At 46.9% G+C, this 19294-nt stretch overlaps 1 protein-coding gene across 4 annotated transcripts in view; it reads left to right on the forward strand.

The window, feature by feature from the left end:
• MECR (mitochondrial trans-2-enoyl-CoA reductase) overlaps window positions 1–15114 on the forward strand; it is a 40792-nt gene extending 25678 nt beyond the window's left edge. For 2 of the 4 annotated variants that reach the window (XM_069079066.1, XM_069079064.1), the window contains 5 exons: window positions 69–171; window positions 5192–5265; window positions 11887–11947; window positions 12077–12149; window positions 14725–15114. In XM_069079066.1, coding sequence (XP_068935167.1) covers window positions 69–171; window positions 5192–5265; window positions 11887–11947; window positions 12077–12149; window positions 14725–14882 — 469 coding nt within the window. In that variant the 3' untranslated portion in view covers window positions 14883–15114. The remainder of the gene's footprint in view (window positions 1–68; window positions 172–5191; window positions 5266–11886; window positions 11948–12076; window positions 12150–14724) is intronic. The other 2 variants (XM_069079065.1, XM_069079067.1) reach the window with 2 other exon arrangements.
• Window positions 15115–19294: the final 4180 nt, after the last annotated feature.

A 19294-nucleotide genomic window follows, 5' to 3' on the forward strand; every position in this document is an offset into this window, starting at 1 on the left:
CTGGGCTACATGGGGAACCTTGGTGAGAACAACATGACTCAGGTCATTTGGTTTTGTTTGGGGCCTAGGCCGGATCTCCAGAAGCTGACAGACAGACTGAAGGGCCTGGGGGCTGAACATATCTTCACAGAGGAGGAAATGAGAAAGCCAGAGATGAAAGACTTCTTCAAGGTACTTGGGCTGGGGTTGTGTTCTCTAGACCAAATTAGCTTGAGGGAAAGAAGCTAGAGAGCCAGCCTGTGGCTTCAAAAAACAGCAGCTTAGTGAAAAGGGCTCTGAATTTGAAGTCTGCAAATCTGGGTTCAAGGTCCTGCTCTGCTGTCTGTAGGACCTTGGGCAGGCCAGAGCTAACCTCCCTGGGTCTCAGCTCCCTCAGATGTAGAAGGAAAGGATTGGACTGGGTCACCTTTAAAGTTCCTTCCAAGTAGAGCCATTATCTTGTGACATAACTTCTCTGGGCCTCAGTTTCTCAGTCAGTAAAATGGGGGCAGGGGGAAGGAAAAGGGTTGACTAGAGGACCTCTGAAATTCCTTACTACTACTCTATGATACCATAAGTCTGTGATTCTTGAAAGCAGCCAGTCCCAAATTTCCTCAGCTCCCCTCACATGGAAACCTCTCTTTTTTCCTGGAGAAAGTATCTCTCCAATCATTAGTTAACAGAACAAGTCAGCACACATGCCACTTGGGGCAGAATCCTATAAGGCCTTGTGAAAGACCAGAAAGAAAGTGGAAGATAAAATAAAGGAAAATTCACACGGAGGGCCAGCATGCTATAGGAGGAACAGCCCAAAGCCTTGAGGAGGAGACTCAAGCCTGGCTTGGGGCTAGTCACTTCTCCCTAGAGACCTTGTTTCCCCTCTGTACAATGGAGTGGGGCTAGTCCTACAAAATCTGTAAGGCCACTTTCCCATCCACTAACATCCTGTGGTTTTCTGCTCCCCAGCCAGACTCCCATATCCCATCCTGCGCAGCAGTCACCCTGGATTCGTGAAAGCCACAAATAACAAGGACACTCTAGCTCTAGCTTTTAGAGCACTCTGCGGTCTTCAGAACACTGACATCCATTATCTCATTTGAAGATTATCTCATTGGGAATAGATTGTCTCCCACAAACTAGCCTCCATAGGGTCCCAGGACTTACAGACTCATAGCCAGCGGATGAAATCTCTTGGCCACAGCAATTTATTAAACTCCTAAGGATAGATGGAGGGGTGGTACGTGAGAGGCATCAGTACAGGAAGCAACCTCATCAGTGAAGTCATGGGTCTTTAGAAGTATGAAAGCATGCTGTCTTCTATTAGTCGTAAGCCAGGTCAAGCCATGGATGACCAGCACCCTTACAAAGGGGACCCTTACCACAGCTCCCCTTTCTCAAATCACTCAGTATTTTTCCATTGCCTGCTGGGTCCAAGGCATTGTGCCAGGGTGCAATTCTAATCTGATATTGTAAATCCTTGGATTCTATCAGGGAGAAGGCATCTAAGTCAAGGGTGTTCTGAGCCCCTTGGGCAGACTAGTGAAGTCTTTGGGACCCCATTCTGAGAAGAATCATGTTTTCCAATGCAGATGAAATTAACATATTTTTCAATGCAAATGAAAAACAAAATGAAATACATGAGATTGCAAAGGAAACCAATTCCATTCAAATTTAGGCATCAAAACATTTTTTTTTCCTGAAAAGCAATTGGGGTTAAGTAACTTGCTCGAGGTTACACGGCCAGTTATTTCTGGGTGTGGTGCTAAGTATCTGAGCCCGGATTTGATCCCCAGGTCATCCCAACACTGGGGCCGGTGCTCTTACTCGCTGAGCCACCTGGCCGCCCCTCATCAAAACATTTTTAAAACAATTTTGTGGACCCTTGCTGTAGACCAATCACCATGCTAGGTGCCAGGATTATAAATACAATGAATGAAGTAATACTTGCTCACAAAGAATTGACAGTCTGTTAGAAAAAGCACCAAGGATATATAGTCAATCAACTACAAACATTTATTAGTCATTCAGTAAGTCTCCATTATGCACTTTGTGTGACACCCCATGCTAAGCCCTGGGGATGCAAATAAAGGCAGAAACAGGCCCTGCCCTCTAGGAATTTACAGTCTGATGGGGAGATAACATGCAGACTACATGTGGGCAATACATCTATACTTACAGAGCAGATGGAAGGTAATGGGAGCACCTCCTGCAGATGGTAGGCTTTGCGCAAAGTCCTGAAGGAAGCCAGAGAAGGGAAGAGAGAGAGGATTCCAGGTGGGGAGGACGATGGCCATCGCAAAGGCAAAGAGTTGGAAGATATGTGAGACAACAAATAGGCAGCATGTGGATCAGGGAGTGAGATATGAGAAGAATGGAGAGGTGGGAAGGGCTTTAAATGCCAAACAGGTGCATATTTGATCCCGAAGGTAATAGGGAGCCACTGGGACTTAGGACGTAGGGCAGTGACAAGGTCAGACTCACACTTTAGGAAAACTACTTTGGCAGCTGAGGGGAAGATGGATTGGAATAGGGAGAGACTTAGGGCAGGGAGGCAGATTAGACAAGGTTAAAGGTGGTAAAGGTCTGTACTGGGACCGTGGCCATGTTGGTACAGAAAAGACATATACCAGAGATGATGTTAAGGCTGAAACAATAAGATTAATAGAACTTTGGATAGAGATTATATCTGCACTCATAGGAATTTAGGAGATCATCAAACAAGATAGTATAGAGGGAGAAAAGAGAAAGTCTAGGGCAGAGGTGAGGTACCTGCAGCCTCAAGGCCATGTGTGTCCCTCCAGGTCGTCAGGTGCAGCCCTCTGACTGAATCCAAATTTCACAGAACAAATCCCCTTAATAAAAGGATTTGTTCTGTAAAACTTGGATTCAATCAAAAGGCCATACTCAAGGAAGGCAACAAGTGACCTTGAGGCCGCAGGTTCCCCTCCCCTGACCTAGGATAAAACCTTGTGGGACACCCATGGCCAGGAAGAAAATGTAACAAAGGGGCTGAGAGGAGGCAGTCTTGACAGGAGAACCAGCAGGAGTGTCCATGTTCAGCAGTGTCAAAGGCCAGACAGAGATTGATAAGGATGAGGATGATTGAGACAGGCCTCTAGACTCATCAAGCAAGAGAGAATTGATAACTTTGCAGAATAAATAGAAAGAGAATAAGTACAAAGTAGTTAAGTTCAAGCTGTTTGGGAGGGATCAGGGAAGGCTTCATGTATGTAGTGATCTTTTAACTGCAGCCTGAAGAAAGAGAGGTTTTCTCTGAGATAGAGGTAAGGAGGGAGTGCTTCCCAAGGATGGGGCACAGTCATTGCAAAGACTTGGAAATAGGAGATGGAGTACCCTCTCCTCAGGGTACTGTTTTTAAAGAATTGAAGGAAATGCCAGATTTCATTTAGGGATTAGTAAAAATCAAGATATATTGTTCTCCCCCCCCCCCCCCTCTATCCCTCATGTGTGAGGGATACAGAGAAGGCCAGCCTGCATCATAGAAGTGGTGCTGGAAAGCCGAGGTGGGAGCCGGCTTGTGAAGGGCACAAAGGACTTAGAGTCAGGGACGAAACTGGGTCTGAATCCAGTCGTTCAGCAAACATTTATTGAATACCTGTTGTGTGCCAGGCACTGGGCACTCGAAAACAAACATGCAGCCCTCAGACACTTCACTGTGACCTTCCTGGGCCTGGGCCTCCCCTTTTCTAAAATGGAGATAATACCAATAGAACCTACTTTCTGGGTCTTTGAGAGGTTCAAATAAGACAGTACATGCAAAGAACTTCACAAACCTTATAAAGGGGCCTTACACATTTGTTGTCGTTGAGTCGTTTCAATCATGCCCAACTCTTCGTGACCCCATTTGGGGTTTTCTTGGCAGGGTACTGGAGCGGTTTCCCATTTCCTTCCCTGCTCATTTTACAGATGGAGAAACTGAGGCAAGCAGGGTGGAGCGACTTGCCCAGGGTCGAACAGCTAGTAAGCATCTGAGGCCAGATCTGAACTCACGGAGATGAGTCTTCCTGACTCCAGGCCTGGTGTTCTGTGCCCCATGGCACCACCTCACTGCCCTATACATGTCAGATGCTGTTCACAGAATTTTAGAGCTGGAAGGATGATCAGCCATCCATTTTATCCCTCACAGGGATTCCTTGCTGTTACATACCTGACCAATCAAGCTTCCAGTGAGGGAGAATGCCCAGCTGAGTGTCCAGACACTAGCGAAAGCTCGTCAGGTGACCGGTCACCTCCCAAGTCAGGCCATTCCACTTAGGCAGCTTTGATCCTTCTGAAGCTTTTCCTGTCATGGAGCCTCAGTTTGCCTCTTGGTAGACTCTACCCGTTGTTCTTGGTTCTCCACCTCCAGAACCAAACAGAACAAAGCTGATTCTGTCCTTCACATGACAGCCCTCACCTGAGTCACAGAACCCGAGAGCTGAGTGTCTTCCATACCCAGGGAGTCTCAGGGCTTTACAGCAAGGGGGAGCCCAGCCCCCATCCACTCTTGGATGGCTCTCTTTGGTATCACTCTGATATCAAGTCTAAAGTTCATGTCTCCTCTGAGCCTTCTCTTCTCCAGCTATTTAAGTGACCATTTTCTCCACCTACTCCGGGTGCAGGACAGCATTCTCACACCCAGAACTCTCTCTGTGGTAGGAGCCTCAGCATGTCCCTTGAAGATGTCAAGGGCCTCCTATAACCCCTACCTACAGTGAGTTTGTAGTCTAGAATCAGCTATTCAGAGCTGGAAGAGACTTTCAGATCACCCAGTTCCCTCATTCTACAGTGGAGGAAGCTGAGGCACAGAAAAGGGCATAACCTTCACACAGGTGTCCTCCTTCCTGGTCCAGTGTGTATCCCTTTGCTGTGCTACCCCAGGGTGGTGGAGATCAGAACATGCACACGTACAGCTCAAGAGCTTTGTGTGTTACTAGCCACAAGAGAAGCAGTGAGAATGTGACTTCATCACCAGAAGGTCCCAGGGAGATCCCAGCAGAGGAAGGACAGGGCTGAGTGTTAGAGGAGGTGATGCTGTGGGCTGTTGAGTTGCTCTCATGGCCAGAGCATGGGCATTTATCTGAAGATACCGCCTGGGCCAAGCTGTTACAGCTTTAGTGCAGGCACGGAGAGGGTGAGAACCCTGCTGGGGTTAAGCCCCGGACCACACAGACAGCAGGTGACCCACGATGCTGGTGCCTTTGTTTTTCAGAACGTTCCTCGTCCTCAACTCGCACTTAATTGTGTTGGTGGGAGGAGCTCCACAGAACTGATGCGACACCTAGGGTGAGTGAGTGAGTGTGTGAGTGCCTGGCTGCCCACAGATCAGAAGGGACCAGCCTGGCAAGTGGGTGAGCCTCGCCAGCCTCTGGCATCTGAGCTTAGTGACCTGACTCAGGCTGCCCGGAGCATTGCAGTGCTGTGCCAGGCATGGTGGATAAGACACAGCCCCTGCCTTTAAGGTGTTCTTATGTTCTAGTAAGCACACTAGCAAAGGAAGGCCATGTGGAACCACAGATGCAGACTGATAGTGGGAAACCCAGAGCCCAGCTGGACAGGGAGGCAGTCCCACCCCCGTGTCAGAGTCATCCTGCCAGGTCAGACACCCAGAATCCTTTGGGAGAGGCTCAGTACTGGACCCCTGAATTCAGGCACCAGCCCTACCATTGATCTGTTGTGTGACCTGGTGCCTTGCACTTCTCTCAGCATCTTTCTCTGTCCAGGGGATCTTAATTCTTCTTGTTTGTTTTGTGTTTTTGTTAAGGACCATTTGGCAATTTAGGAGGGTGCTGTTTTCAAATAATTGAAGGAAATGCCAAATTTCATTTAGGGATTAGTAAAAATCAAGATAAATTGAAATTCACAGACCCCCCCAGGGGCCTCAGGTTAAGAACCCCTGGACATAAGGTCTTAAAGGGCCCTTGCATATATAACTCTCTTTCCTTTTCCTGGTGAACCTCAGAATTCAACCATTGATCCTAGCTAGAAAATATCAAAATGATCCAGTGGAAAGAGCCAGGGTCAATGAAGGCAGGGTATGCTTCTGCCTCCACCACCAACCAGTGGTGTGACTTAGATCAGTCCATCAAGCCATCTCTTAAGCATTTAGTGCATGGCAGGCACTGTGCTAAGCACTCAAGAGACAAGACCAAAAAAACCAGTCCTGCCCTCAAGCAGCTTACATTCCTTTAAGGGAAACAACAGGTACATATCTAAGTGAATATGAAATGTATACAAAGTAGACTGAAGGTAATTTTTGTTTCAGGGAATGAAAGGACAGGGACTGAGGGAAGTCCTCAGACAGGTAGTGGTGCTTGAGCTGAACTTGGAAGGACACTAAAAATTCTTAAAAGGAAGAAATATGTTCCAGGCCTAGGGACAGCCTTACAGAGGCACAGATATGGGGAGTCTGGCTGGAATGGAGAGTGTCCAAAGGGGAGAAGTGTGTATAAAGCCTGGGAAGGTGGGACAAAGCTGACCAGGAGGACTTTAAATGCCAAATAAAAGAATGTGCATTTTGTCCAAGAGGCATTAGGGAGCCAGAAGGCTTTTTGAGCCAAGGAGTAGCGTGGCCAGATCTGGGCTTTAGGAATGTCACTTTGGCAGCCAGATTGGAAAGCAGATTGGAAGGATGATGGACCTGAGACCAGTTGGGAGGCCTGTAAAGTACTCCAGACCAGAAGTAAGGAAGGCTTGTGGGAGAGAATGCAGGTGAGAGAGATTTGGAAGTCGAATCCACAAGACTTGGCAGCTTGGATATAGGGGATGAGGGCAGGTTACAAATCTGAGTGAGTGGAAGAAAGCTTAGAGCAGAAGAGCAAACTTAGGGGGAGAGAGAGTTTGGGAGGAAAGATAGGAGGTTCTGTTTGGGGCCTCCTGAGTAGGAGAGGCCTCGTTTAGATGGGTATTTATCCTCTCTGTATTTCAGGTTTTTTTCATCAATAAAACAAAGTTGACATGACCTACTTACCACTCCCACGCCCCCACACATTGACTGATGTGAAGTTTGTGAAAGATTATTGAAAGATACAAAGCATTAAACAAATGGGAAGGATAATCCTCTTAAGAGGTTTAAAATTCTTACAGATTTCACGGGAACTGAATGACGCATGGACATGTTGAAAAGTGTTGCAAGATTTACTTCCCATGAAAGCCAATGACATGGGATTAACTCAAATAGCGAACTAATGGGATTGTAATAGTTGATAAGTAATTATAAGTTGTTTGAATTTCCTACACACCCTCTGCTTCCCTCTCTCCTCCATGAGGCATTCCAGTGTATCTGGCACCTGAAAGTCAAAAGTAGCTTTCCATCATCTCACCCCAGTGCCCTCCTTGATATGATGGACCTAACTCCTCTTGGGCCAGTGAGCTGGATTGCCAGTCTTAGTGTTGGCAGAGATCATCATTTGTTAACCATCCCCTCCTTGGGAGAACAGGATGGGGGGGCACACACACCCCACCCCTGCCGTGATGATCTAGGCAGGCAGTATCAAACACACAAGAGCCTTTGATCCCTCTCTTGAAGGCTCAAAACATAATTGAAGAAAAGAGCAGGATACGCTAACAAGCCTAATGCTTCTGAAGCTGTTCGTAAGAGCAGATGAAAACAGCCGTCTTCCCCTTGGTGCCCTGAGTGTTCAAAAAGAGGTGCATATGGATCACAGTTTGACTAATTGAAACATTTTCCATGGGAGCTAGGTATCAAAAGGAAAGGTGAGTTCTTTTGAACAGTGAATAATTCCTTCCCACTCCTTGTTACTGATTTGTAAGCTTGGTTATTGTTCTTCTGAAGTCCTCCTCTGATGCTCAATCAGCATTTGTATGAAGGTGACCCATCCAGCTGGAGGCTTCTAAGTATCTACTCAACCATGGACCATTGTGGGGGGAAGGGGGTCTGTCACCCAAGGACCAGACCTCCAAACCACTGGGGGAAGCACTGAAGAACTTGTGAATCACAGGCCCTCATCATTGGAAGGGACCTCAAAGACCTTCTCATCCAACTCATTCTCCATCAGATCCAATCAGTTCCCCACCAACCTCTACTTGAGGACCAAGTGGAAAGGAGACACCACTACCACTTCCTAGGCTTCCTAAATCATTTGTGCATCGCTCTTATTGCTAGTGCGTGCACCTCAAAAACTGTGTGCAACAGAAATCCTTATCCAAATAATACTCAGAGGTTTCTCAAGGTAGGAAGCAGAAAAGAATGGTTTATTAAGATCTTGAGAAAGGGCCACCCTCCTGACAAATGGTCAGGGAGGAGAAGCAATTTACAAAAGGAAATGGCAAAGTTATAAAGCCCTAATGCAGAATTCTCCCCCACCCCGCTCCTGACCCTTTTCTTCCATTGGCTGGAAGTTAGGTGTACAATCTAAGTGCAGCAGTCTACCTCAAGTACCAGAACAAGGAAACAGACCACCCAGTGTACTTTTGAGAAAGCACTTCTGTCCTTACTTGGCATATCTTGTGCTGAGGTGGCACTGGGGAGGGTCTCCATTGCTCTAAGTCCCAGATTCCTGTGAGGTCAGGTGACTTCTAAACTTAGGCCTAGTGGATGCTGAAGCCACTCTAAATGTGACTTTTCAGAATGGGGAAACTTCACTACAAATTATACCTCACACTAGGAACTGTTTCTTTCTGTCTGTCTAGCCTGAATCTGAGTCTCTGCAGCTCCTACTCATCACTCCTACTTCTGCCCTTTGTGACCAAACCAAACAATTCTACTCCCTTTCCATGCACTTTAAAGATTTTTTTTAATTTCTTCTTTTTGGAGGGGGGAAGGTAGAGCAGTTGGGGTTAAGTGACTTGCCCAAGGTCACATGGCTAGTTTTTGTGTTAAGTGTCTGCGGCCACATTTGAACTCAGGTCCTCCTGACTCCGGGGCTGGTCCTCTATTAACTGTGCCACCTAGCTGCCCCTAAGAGCATCCATATCACAGCAGCACTAGAGAAGACACATCAAATTACAAAAAAAAAAAATCCAAAACTCCTTCATAAGCACAGTGCCTAAGAGGAAAGGCAGCTTTGCAAGACCTGTCCATCTTTAGCTAAAGAGCCAGGGTTCTTGTTTAAAAAAAAAAAAAGACATATTTTCTTTTGAGTTCTATTAGCAGGTGCACATAGGTTTGTATTCAGATGTAGCATCAGGAGCATAAGAATAATAGTCCCGCATGGGGAACCCCCAACACCTGGTTTATCAGGGATTATACAGAGCTGAAATGCTGTCTTCTCCCCTTGTTCACCAGCTGTGTCTGGCGTTCATGTTCTCCTGATCCTTTCTGCCTTCACTGTGTACACACTGGGGATTTATTGTTGTTGGCTTTAACTACAAAGCTGTGAGTGCACATTGTTCTTTCAGGTAGTTCTTCCTCCCGTTCTACTTCATATAAGTCATCCTGTAATTCTTTGAGTTATTTGTCATTTCTTATGGCACGATGATACTCCGTTATATTAACCTGCCATCATGATTTGTTCAGCCAGTCCAGGCCGTGGATACCTAGCTTATTTCCGGCCTTTTTGCTGTTAGCACTGCTCACAGTTCCCTTGGACAGGTCCCTTTTTTCCTATAATATTCACCTTGAGATATGATCCCAGTGGTGGTACACTGAGGCAAAGTGCCTGCACATTTTGCTCACTCATTTTGTAATTCCATACTGCTTTCCAGAAGTGTTGAACCAGTTCAAGGTTCTCCCAAATAGCGTGCCTATTTTACCACAGCTGCACTTGCAATTTTATTATCTCTTATTGCATTGGCCAATTTGATAGATAATAGGCAGAGTCTCAGAACTGTTAGCTTGTCATTTTCTTTAGAGGCAGTGTGGCTTAGGGGATGATGTGCTCCACAGAGAGTCAGGAAGAGTTGAGTTCAGTCCATCTCTGACACTTAACTAGCTGTATGACCCTGGGCAAGTCACCTCACCTCTACCTGCCTCAGGCAACTCCCTTGGACTTGGCTGGAGCTCCCAGCACTGACGAAATCACAGTAATTTATTCAAAGTTTCAGCTTTTTGGGAATGTATGAAAGTCACTTTCCCTTTTTTTTTTTTTTTTTTGCTTTTTGGAGGGCAATTGGGGTTAAGTGACTTGCCCAAAGTCATATGGCTAATTTTTGTGTTGAGTGTCTGAGGCCGGATCCGAACCCAGGTCCTCCCGACTCCAGGGCTGGTGCTCTACTCACTGCACCACGTAGCCACCCCTCCCTTTGTTTTTCAATCTTAAGGTTTTCAAGAGGTCTTGGGGAGAGAGAATTTTTAGAACTAAGATGTGGCCTGAGCTGTTTTATACCATCCTTGTTCAGCTCCCTCATTTTACAGATGCCCAAGAAATGGGAAGATGCCTGCTTCAGGTCACACAGGTTCCTAGTAGTGGCAGAACCAAAACTTGTATCTGATGTACTGATACTCATCCCACATCATCCTTCTCTCTTCTATTGGCCTGTGATCTGTTGCCCCTCTTGGTCTTGTTGACCAGTAAGCTGACATGGATAATTGAGGCCTGGAGACCAGGCTGTACCTGGATCTGTGGGAGGAACTGAGGCTATGTAACCCAGAGAAGAGAAGACTTAGAAGGAACAGGACAGCTTGCCATGCTGACGTATTTGAAGGGCTGTGCTTGGCCTCTGAAGAAAACTCAGACAAAACTTGGCTGTGGAAGGGAGACAGATTTAGGGATGTGTAAGGGGAAGTTTGCTGGCAGTTGTAGCAGCTTTTGGAGGCAGGATAGGCCTTGAGCTCCCTGTTCACAAAGGCTATTCAGGGGTAGGCCAGATAATGATTCATTGGCCATACTGTAGAGGAAATCTTTAGGTAAGGCTTTAGTTCCATGTCCCAAGGTCACTTCCTCAGGCCCATCCCATTCCTTCAGTTTCTGTGATTCCAAGAACCAAAGAATGGCAGTTTAGGTGAAGTTGAGTGATGGAGCTTAGTGTCACCCCTGATTCTGGGGAGTATTTGGCTACTCTTATGTGGGTAACCATCCACTGATCAACAAGTATTAATTATGGAACACTGTATAGCAACAGCACCTTCAGCATAGCATAGTAGGCTCTTAATAACTTAGTTGAATTCAGCAAATATGAAGTGTCTACTGTGTACAAGGATCATCGTGATGGTCAATGGGCAAAGACAAAAGTACTGCTCCCCCTTTCCCAAAAGAAGTTACATTCTACTGAGGCATATGATGTGTATACAGATAAGGAAATGCAAAATAAATTTTGAAGGGAAAGAAAATTTTCAACTTGAGAAGGTTGGTGGATTGAAGGTTAGCCAAGTTTTCGTGTCTGAGGACATGTGCTTTGAGAGAAATGGGGACCAGTCTGTTGGATCACTAAGTGTCACAGGAGATAGAGTGCTGGGTCTGGAGTCAAGAATGCTCTTCTTCATGAGTTCAAACTGACCTCAGATACTTAGTAGCTGTATGACCCTGGGCAAGTCACTTGATCCTGTTTGCCTCAGTTTCTTCATCAGAAAATGAGCTGGAGAAGGAAATGGCAAGCCACTCCAGTATCTTTTCCAAGAAAACCCCAAATAGGGTCATGAAAGGTTAGACCTGGCTGAACAACAATCTGTGACAGAAATGAAGTGCTTTCTCTAGAAATCATTTGTAGGGTACTAACCAAATGCTTTGTTGTGTGATTGAAACATCAAATGTCAGAGCTAGAATGGACTTTAGAATACAGAGCACAGAATGTTAACAAACTATCTGAGCTAGGGAGAGCCTCATTTTACAGAAGAGGAAACTGAGTCCCAGAGAGTCTTGCCTGAGGTCACACACTTCCTTGGTAGTAGAGCCAGGAGTGGAGCCATTTCTCCAAGGGTTGTTCCAAACTGCCCCCATAGCAGACAGCCTCAGAGAAGGCCTCCCTCTGGTTCTCCCCCCCAGCCCTTTATCTCTGATATTTCTTCAGGCATGGCGGCACCATGGTGACCTATGGAGGGATGGCCAAGCAGCCAATCACAGCCTCAGTGGTGAGTGGGCACGGGTTTCCTGCCATCCAGAGATGGAAAAGGAGTCGGGGAGACCAGACCCCTGCATTTCCACCTTTCTAATGTTCTGCTCTTTTCTGAGCCCTCAGTCTCTCTTCCCTGTGTCCACAGAGCTCGTTAATTTTTAAGAACATCAAGCTCCAGGGCTTCTGGATAACTCAGTGGAAGAAAGACCAAGGCACAGGTGAGTGGTGAATGACCCCAGCTAAGACCAAGGGGACAATAGATGGCTGGGCAGTGCCTGGGGAACCCAAGGAAGCCTACTGGACCCCCAGAAAACATGACTCTTTTCCCTTTTTTCCTTCAACATTCAGTCAACGTTGAGCACCTACTGTGTGCGAGCCAACAAGGAGGCCTGACATGGAGAAAAAAACTGGCCTAAAGACAAGAAAGCCTAGGTTTAGATCCCACTTCTGACACCCTGGATGTGTGACCCTGAGCGAAGCACTCGACCTCTCCTTGTCCTAGGCAGCTCTTTAAAACCATGAGATTACAGAGATGGTGGCATTAACCTGTGTCAGTAGAGAACCTTTCCTCACCTGGGAGTTCCCTATAATGGGAATCACAGGGCCATTTCTTGTCCCTGTTTCCTCTGTTCTAGCCACTCTGCCAGGTGCTGGAGATGCAAAGATAAAACCTCCTTCCATTCTTTAGGAGCAGAATGAGCCCAGACAGGAAGCATCCTAGACAGAACCTTAGATTGTTAGGTTCCCCGGAAGTGAACTTGAACTTAGACCCAAGCATTAGGTCTAAGGGGGAAACATTCTCAGCTAACCTTTGCTTACCCTCCTTCTGTCTTTTCCTGACACCCAAGGCCAGCCTCAAGAACCCAAGTGCAGGGGAAAGATGAACAAAGGAAAGCAGATTGGGGGCTTGGAAAGAGCTGCCTGAGAGGGGTGGGGCACCTTGATTCTGTGGTCACAGGAGGACATTGGGTCCTCCAGGAAAGCTGAGCCAGTGCAGCCCCAGGCCCCACAGTTCTTCCTTCCTCCCCTCCCCGCTCTGTTGGAGGCATCTTGCCCTCATCTCCCAGGGTTTGCTTTCCTGTGGTCTGACCCAGCCAATGCTCCTAGCATCATGCATAACTCCATTCACTGTGCCCCTCCTGGGGACAAAGAGCTCTGTGTGTCCTCACAGGTGATCCTCCCAGGAACTCCACAGGCAATTCTCTCCATTTTCCAGATGAGGAAACTGAGGCTCATAGAGGCAAAGATTTGCCCGAGGTGGTAGAGCTCAGTGTGAACCCAGGTCTGTTACTGCCATCTGGCATTCTAAACGGTCACTGCGTGCTGCCTTTGGGGGTGAGGGGGTGCCCAGGCAGTGTTCCCCCTCTGGCAAGCTTGAGGCTTCCACTGTGGATAGAGCACCAGGCCTGGAGCCAAGGAGGCCTGAGTTTAAATCTGGCCTCAGTTTCTGGCTTCACTTCTGGCTGGGTAATCCTGGGCAAGCCACTTCACCTCTGTCTGCCTTGGTTTCCTCCACTGTAAAATGGGGATAATAGCACCTGCCTCCCAAGGTCATTGTAAGGATCAGATAAGATGATATTTGTAGGAGCACTTAGCCCATGCCTGGCACATAGTAGGTGCTGTATAAATGCTTATTCTCTTCCCTCCTCTGTGACCTGAATCTCCACCTCACACTTGCCTGCCTTCTCATTCACATCAGAGTCAAAGTTGTTTTGCCCAAGTCCCACTGCAACCACTGCCTTTGGGGCCTCAAGAGCCCTGCTAGGCTCCAGCTGGTCCTTTCTGTTTTGTTTCTTCCCCCTTGAGATCCCTCAGGAGATGGGGAGGGACAGGGCTTTGTAGAGAAGAGACATCCCTCCTGAAACTGCAGGGAAGAAGGAGCGGTGGAAGACAACATCACAAACACAAGCCAACTCTGGAGCCCGGGAGGGCCTGGCTAGGCGAGGGGAGACCAGCTGCAGAACAGCCTGGGCAGCTGCCACCCCCTCAGCTGCTTCTGCTTCTGCTTCTCTCTTTGGGGGGAGGGCGCTATGGACCTGGCGAGATTTAGGAAGTGACCTAAACCTAGGAAGTCTCAAAACCAAATGAGCTAATAGTTTTTAAAAATTATTGTGAACTTAAACGTAAAAGCCATTGATATTTCCATGTATAAAGAACGGGAAGACAGAATTCTAACTGAACATTCCCTACAGCTTGTCATTTTAAGAGTTGGACCCCAAAAGTCTTAGCACAGCCTATCACATCCAACACAGTATTCCCTGACTGCCCTGCTTGTCTTATTCCCCCCTGAACTTCCTTCTCCTTTCTTCTGGATTGTTTTTACATGTTTCATTGGTGTTCTTTGTTTCCTTTTTTCTTTTTAATTTCTCCACCATTTTCTCCCTGCAAAGAAAAAAAAAAAGTCCTCCTTTATAATAAATACAGTCAAAACAAAATAAATGTACACATTGGCTATGTCTTAAGGTGGAAAACTAGATTAAGAAAAAATAAAACAGTAGAAAGGTAGGCAAATTAAAGGAATTCCAAATTTCCTCACAGGTCATTTGAAGACAGTACTGATTTTATACTAGATTCCCCAGAGCTGACACAGAAAACAAAGATAGGAGGGTAGGGGAATTGAAGGAGCATTGGATTTGGAGGACTGGGCCTGGGTTCTGATCCTGCTTCAGTTATTCTACACTTAAATGATCTTGAGCCGTTCTCTTCCCTTCTTCCGGCCTCAGTTTCCCCATACAGTTCGCTCTGTATTACAGAGTCCTGTGACCCTTCCCCCATCCTTTCCTCCTCTCACAGACAAGTTCAAGGAGATGGTCCTCACCCTGTGTGACTTCATCCGCCGAGGGCAGCTCACGGCTCCAGCCTGCTCTGAGATCCCACTGCAGGATTACCAGGTAGCTCTGGAGAACTCTATGAAGCCCTTCATTTCTTCAAAACAGATTCTCACCATGTAATGAGCCAGGAGGATGAGTAACTGGACGTCTTGAGGCAATGGTAGAGGAACGTGGCAGGCTCCTCATCTCCTGTGTCAGCCTTGGCCAGGTGCTGTCTCTGCCATAGCCTCTCTTTGGAGCCTTGCTGCCACCTGTGGCGGGCCTGGTTCTGATATCAGGAAACAGACCTTTAAGTCATTGCCTGGACACCAGCCCTGGGCTTCACTAATAAAGTGCATTGCCAATCTCTTAAGCAGGAAGCAGTCCTTTCCCGCTGGGTAGCAGGGTGCTGGCCATTTGGAGGCATCCACATGGTCTCACTTTGCTTTTCCCTACTTACAGCCCAGCATGGAGAGTCTTAAAATTACCAGAAGTTTGGCCTGCAAGGGAAGACACTGCGGGACCTAACTCTGAGATTTGTAGTTTGGAGTAAAGTGGGTGTGTGACCTGGGGGGGAGGGGATGTATGTGCTATGCTAAGGCTAGGACATAATCCGGAAAATCCAGCCCATAATGTGGGCTGTGTGTCCTCTAGAGCCTAGATGCTCGTCCACTCTGGAAAAGGATGCGCGGGTAGAAATTTAGGGAGAGCGGAGCATCTCTGGGGCCACTCCACTTCCCCCAACTTCCCTAGCTTTATGACATCATGACGTGTGTGGCCCCTCTTCTCAGACTCAGAGCCGGCTAGTTAGAATCCCTCAGGTGCACTGACCGTGTAGTGCTGCTGCTGGGTTTTCTGTAAAGCCCTACCCAGCCAGGTCTCAGAGAATGTGGCCCTCACCCCCAGCACCTATTCCCCCAAAGCCTAGTCTCTAACCCCCATAATAGTGATATAATTTGAAGATCGCCTTGTATTGGCAAGCGCTTAGCACCATGTTTCAAGTGTGATTGTATCAAGTGTTACATCCAGAACTTGGGAATCCCACAGTGGGTGGAACATCCTGTTGTAATAGGAAGGGGCAAAACAGGGAGGAGCTAATACCTTATATAAGGAAAAGCCCAAGCTGAGAGAGGCCAGAATTTCTCTCAGCAAGCATCCGGAGGCTGGGCTGCCACTGCTGGACTGAGGGCTGAACTGAGAATTGAGAAGAACTGAGAAGAGAAATGAGCACCAGCCCTGGAGTCAGGAGGACCTGAGTTCAAATGCAGCTTCAGACACTTAACACTAGCCATGTGACCTTGGGCAAGTCACTTAACCCCAATTGCCCTGCCCTCCCCCCCTCAAAAAAAAGAGATAACTGAGAGAGAACTTCTTGGAATAAGCCACATGGAGGTTGAGGAGGAGAGGCCCAGGCTGGAGAAAGTGATTTTGATTTTGAGAACAGAACTTCAGTAACCGCGAAGTTGGCACACATGGTTAATGCAGTGAACACTCACACTCCCAAGCCTTCACCACAGAACAGTTTCCCTCAAGCAAGGATCCTCCTCTCCCTCACAGTAGCTCCTCAGCAAAAGTTCCAGCTGGCTCCCAGAAGAAGCTCCGTCACCACAAGTTCTGTTCTCAGAATCGAAATCACTTTGTCCAGCCTGGGCCTCTCCTGCTAAGCCTCCACGCAGCTTACTCTAGGAAGTTCTGTCTCAGTTCTCAGTTCTCAGCCCAGCCTCCAGATGCTTGTTGAGAGAAATTCTGGCCTCTCTCAGCTTGGGCTTTTCCTTATATAAGGTATTGTCTCCTCCCTGTTTTGCCTCTTCCTGTTACAACAGGATGTTCCTCCCACTGTGGGATTCCCAAGTTCTGGATGTAACACTTGATACAATCACACTAGAAACAAGGTGCTAAGTGCTTGCCAATACAAGGGGATCTTCAAATTACATTACTATTACACCCCCCTCCGAGCCTCAGAAACATGCTTGCAGGCCGAGTGGAAGGGGAGTCAATCTTACCTACCTCTGCTCTCCCCCAGCTCTGCCTGCCCTCTCAAGGGCCTGAGTTCAGCCAGATGTACCTTTACTTGGGGGAGAGGTGATACATGAAATCACCCTGGAAGGATTTGGGCTGGTATTAAGACTAACCAGAAGAGTGCTCCCCACACAGGCGGGGCAGCTTCCCACCTTTCCCTGCATGGTGTGGTCAGAGCATAGGGGTATATGGTGTATCCACAGAGTCTTGGCTATCAAAGCTAAAAATGGCACTAAGGCTTTGGGGGACACCTTCTCTAGAGCTCTGGAGACATCATCTTACTTGAAAAGTTAGCATTTCAGAACTGACAGGGAAGGTCTCTCTCCTCCCCACCTGGTGCTTGCATCTGCCCAACAACAAACATTGAAGGAATGTCTGATGTGTGCAGAACCCTGTGGCAAGTGCCCAGAAGGGAGTTCACTGAGAAGTGAGCTGGAGCTGCCCCCAAGGAGTCTACTAGGGAGGCAAAGTACCCACAGACATAGCAAGAATACAAAGTGGATAACACCATCAGAGGTGAAAAATTCTATGAGTTCAGAGAAAGATGGGGAGGCTTGAACAGGAATGCTGAGCCAAATCTTTAAAAAGAGGGATTTAATAGGAATGAATGTAAAGTCTGATGCTTGTGTTCTAAAACCCATATTTACATGTAAAAAGTAGGAGAGGCATGGCCAATCAGCAATTTGTCTGAAAAGGATCCAGGGGCCTCAGTGGGCTCTGGCCTCAATACACAGCCAAAAAAAGCTGGCCAAGTTAAGAGATGTAGCATCCAGGACTAGGGAGGTAGGTGTCAGACCTGCTCTCCTCTGCTCTGGGGAGAACATATGAAGACTACTGTGTTTAGTTTCAGGGGGACACTAATAAGCCAAAGGGTGGCCAGGATAATGAAATAACTCAGTCTTGGCATCTGAAGGTAAGGTGGAGCAGGGTGTTTCCCTGGAGAAGGGAAGATTCTTGCTTTAGGCTGGATGTCAGGAAGCATCTTAATAGTTACCTATGCAGCATTACCAAGGGCTGCTTTGAAGGGAAGGACCTCCTCCTCCTTGTGAAGGTCTTCACACAATGCCTGCATGATTACTTGTTGGTTGTATTGATGAAAGTTCTGTTGCTGGGATTCCTATTTGAGTATAAATTGGACGGTATAGATGGTGTCCAAGGTCTTTTCCAATTCTTGAAATTCTGCATGCATGGCCAGTTTATTTGAAGTATCAGGATACATGTAGCTCAAAAAGTATGCTGGGGCCAGACCATAAAGGGCATTAAATGCTACGCTAGGAATTTGTCTTTGCCTCCAAGGAAGTGGACACCATTGAAGATTTTCGAATAGACAAATAACCTGATCAGAGTTTTGCTTTAGGAAAATTAATCTAGCTGTATTTATTGGATAGATAGACTGGAGGAGAAGAGGACAATTAAAACTATTGCAGCTGCAGACAAGATGTAACAGAAACCTAGAGAGGCAAAACAAGATAGGTAAGCAGGGGGAGAGATGGAAAGACAATCTGTTGTATTCTGAGAAGAGAAATGGGGATGGGAAGGAAGGGAGGCCCAGGTAGAATGGATAGGTCTTGTAGAACGCTGAATATCATCAGGGGGCATGGGAGGAGAACGAAGTTAATGATGAGAAAGTCAAAGCAAAGGAGCAGATTTGGGGTGAATTTGGTGAAGTGTCAAGGAGGCATCCAGCTGGAGCTGCCCAGTAGACTTTTGGAAATGGAAGGCAGGACCGTGGGAGAGCGATCAGAGCTGGAATGCTGATTTTGAGTCAGCTGCATAGCAGGAGCAAGTAAGAGAGCCAAAGGGAAGAAGGTCAGAGGAGTTTCATAATATCCAAGCATTTCTCCGACCATAGTACAGGATTCCAGCATTCCATGAAATTTCTGCAAAACTGGAATGATGTATATATCCAAATACCCATTACATTTGGCAATTTGCAGAACATCAGCTGAATTTCCTCTCATTTCTCTTCACATTTGTCCTGACTAGGCTTTAATCCTTTTCCTTTTGTGACATCAACCCTTTAACAATCTGGTAAAGCCTATGGATCCCTTCAAAGAATGAGATGTTTTTAAATGAATAGAATAAGATATATAGAATTGCAAAGGAAACCAATTACACCGAAGTACAATGATAAAAATACTAAAAAAAAAAACACCACGGAAGCCAGGTTAAGCACCCCTATCCCAAAGCCACTCCCCGTGTTCCAGAAAAGCATTTATTTAAAGACAACACATTTCAAGCCTGAAGTTGTTTCATGGCCAAATTAAGTTAGTTCAGGAAACAACCTATGTCTAGGGAACCAAAATGAATGATCAGAGAGGTTAGAGACATTTGAGAAGTGGGAGAAAGCACCGTCACAAGCCAAGGTGGGGAGAGAGAGGATGGGCTGTTTGATGGATTAGAAATGCTGCCAGAAGGGCATGAGGGATGAAGACTGAGAAAAGGCCATTGGGTTTGGCAGTGGGGTTGTCATTCATGACCTTTGAGAGAACTGCTTCAGAAACTTAAATGACAATGGAGCGTTCAGAACATAC

This window comes from Petaurus breviceps, unplaced genomic scaffold (assembly GCF_028583685.1).
Source record: "Petaurus breviceps papuanus isolate PSGF00001 unplaced genomic scaffold, PetGlider_PUasm1.0 91041, whole genome shotgun sequence".
NCBI lineage: Eukaryota > Metazoa > Chordata > Mammalia > Diprotodontia > Petauridae > Petaurus > Petaurus breviceps.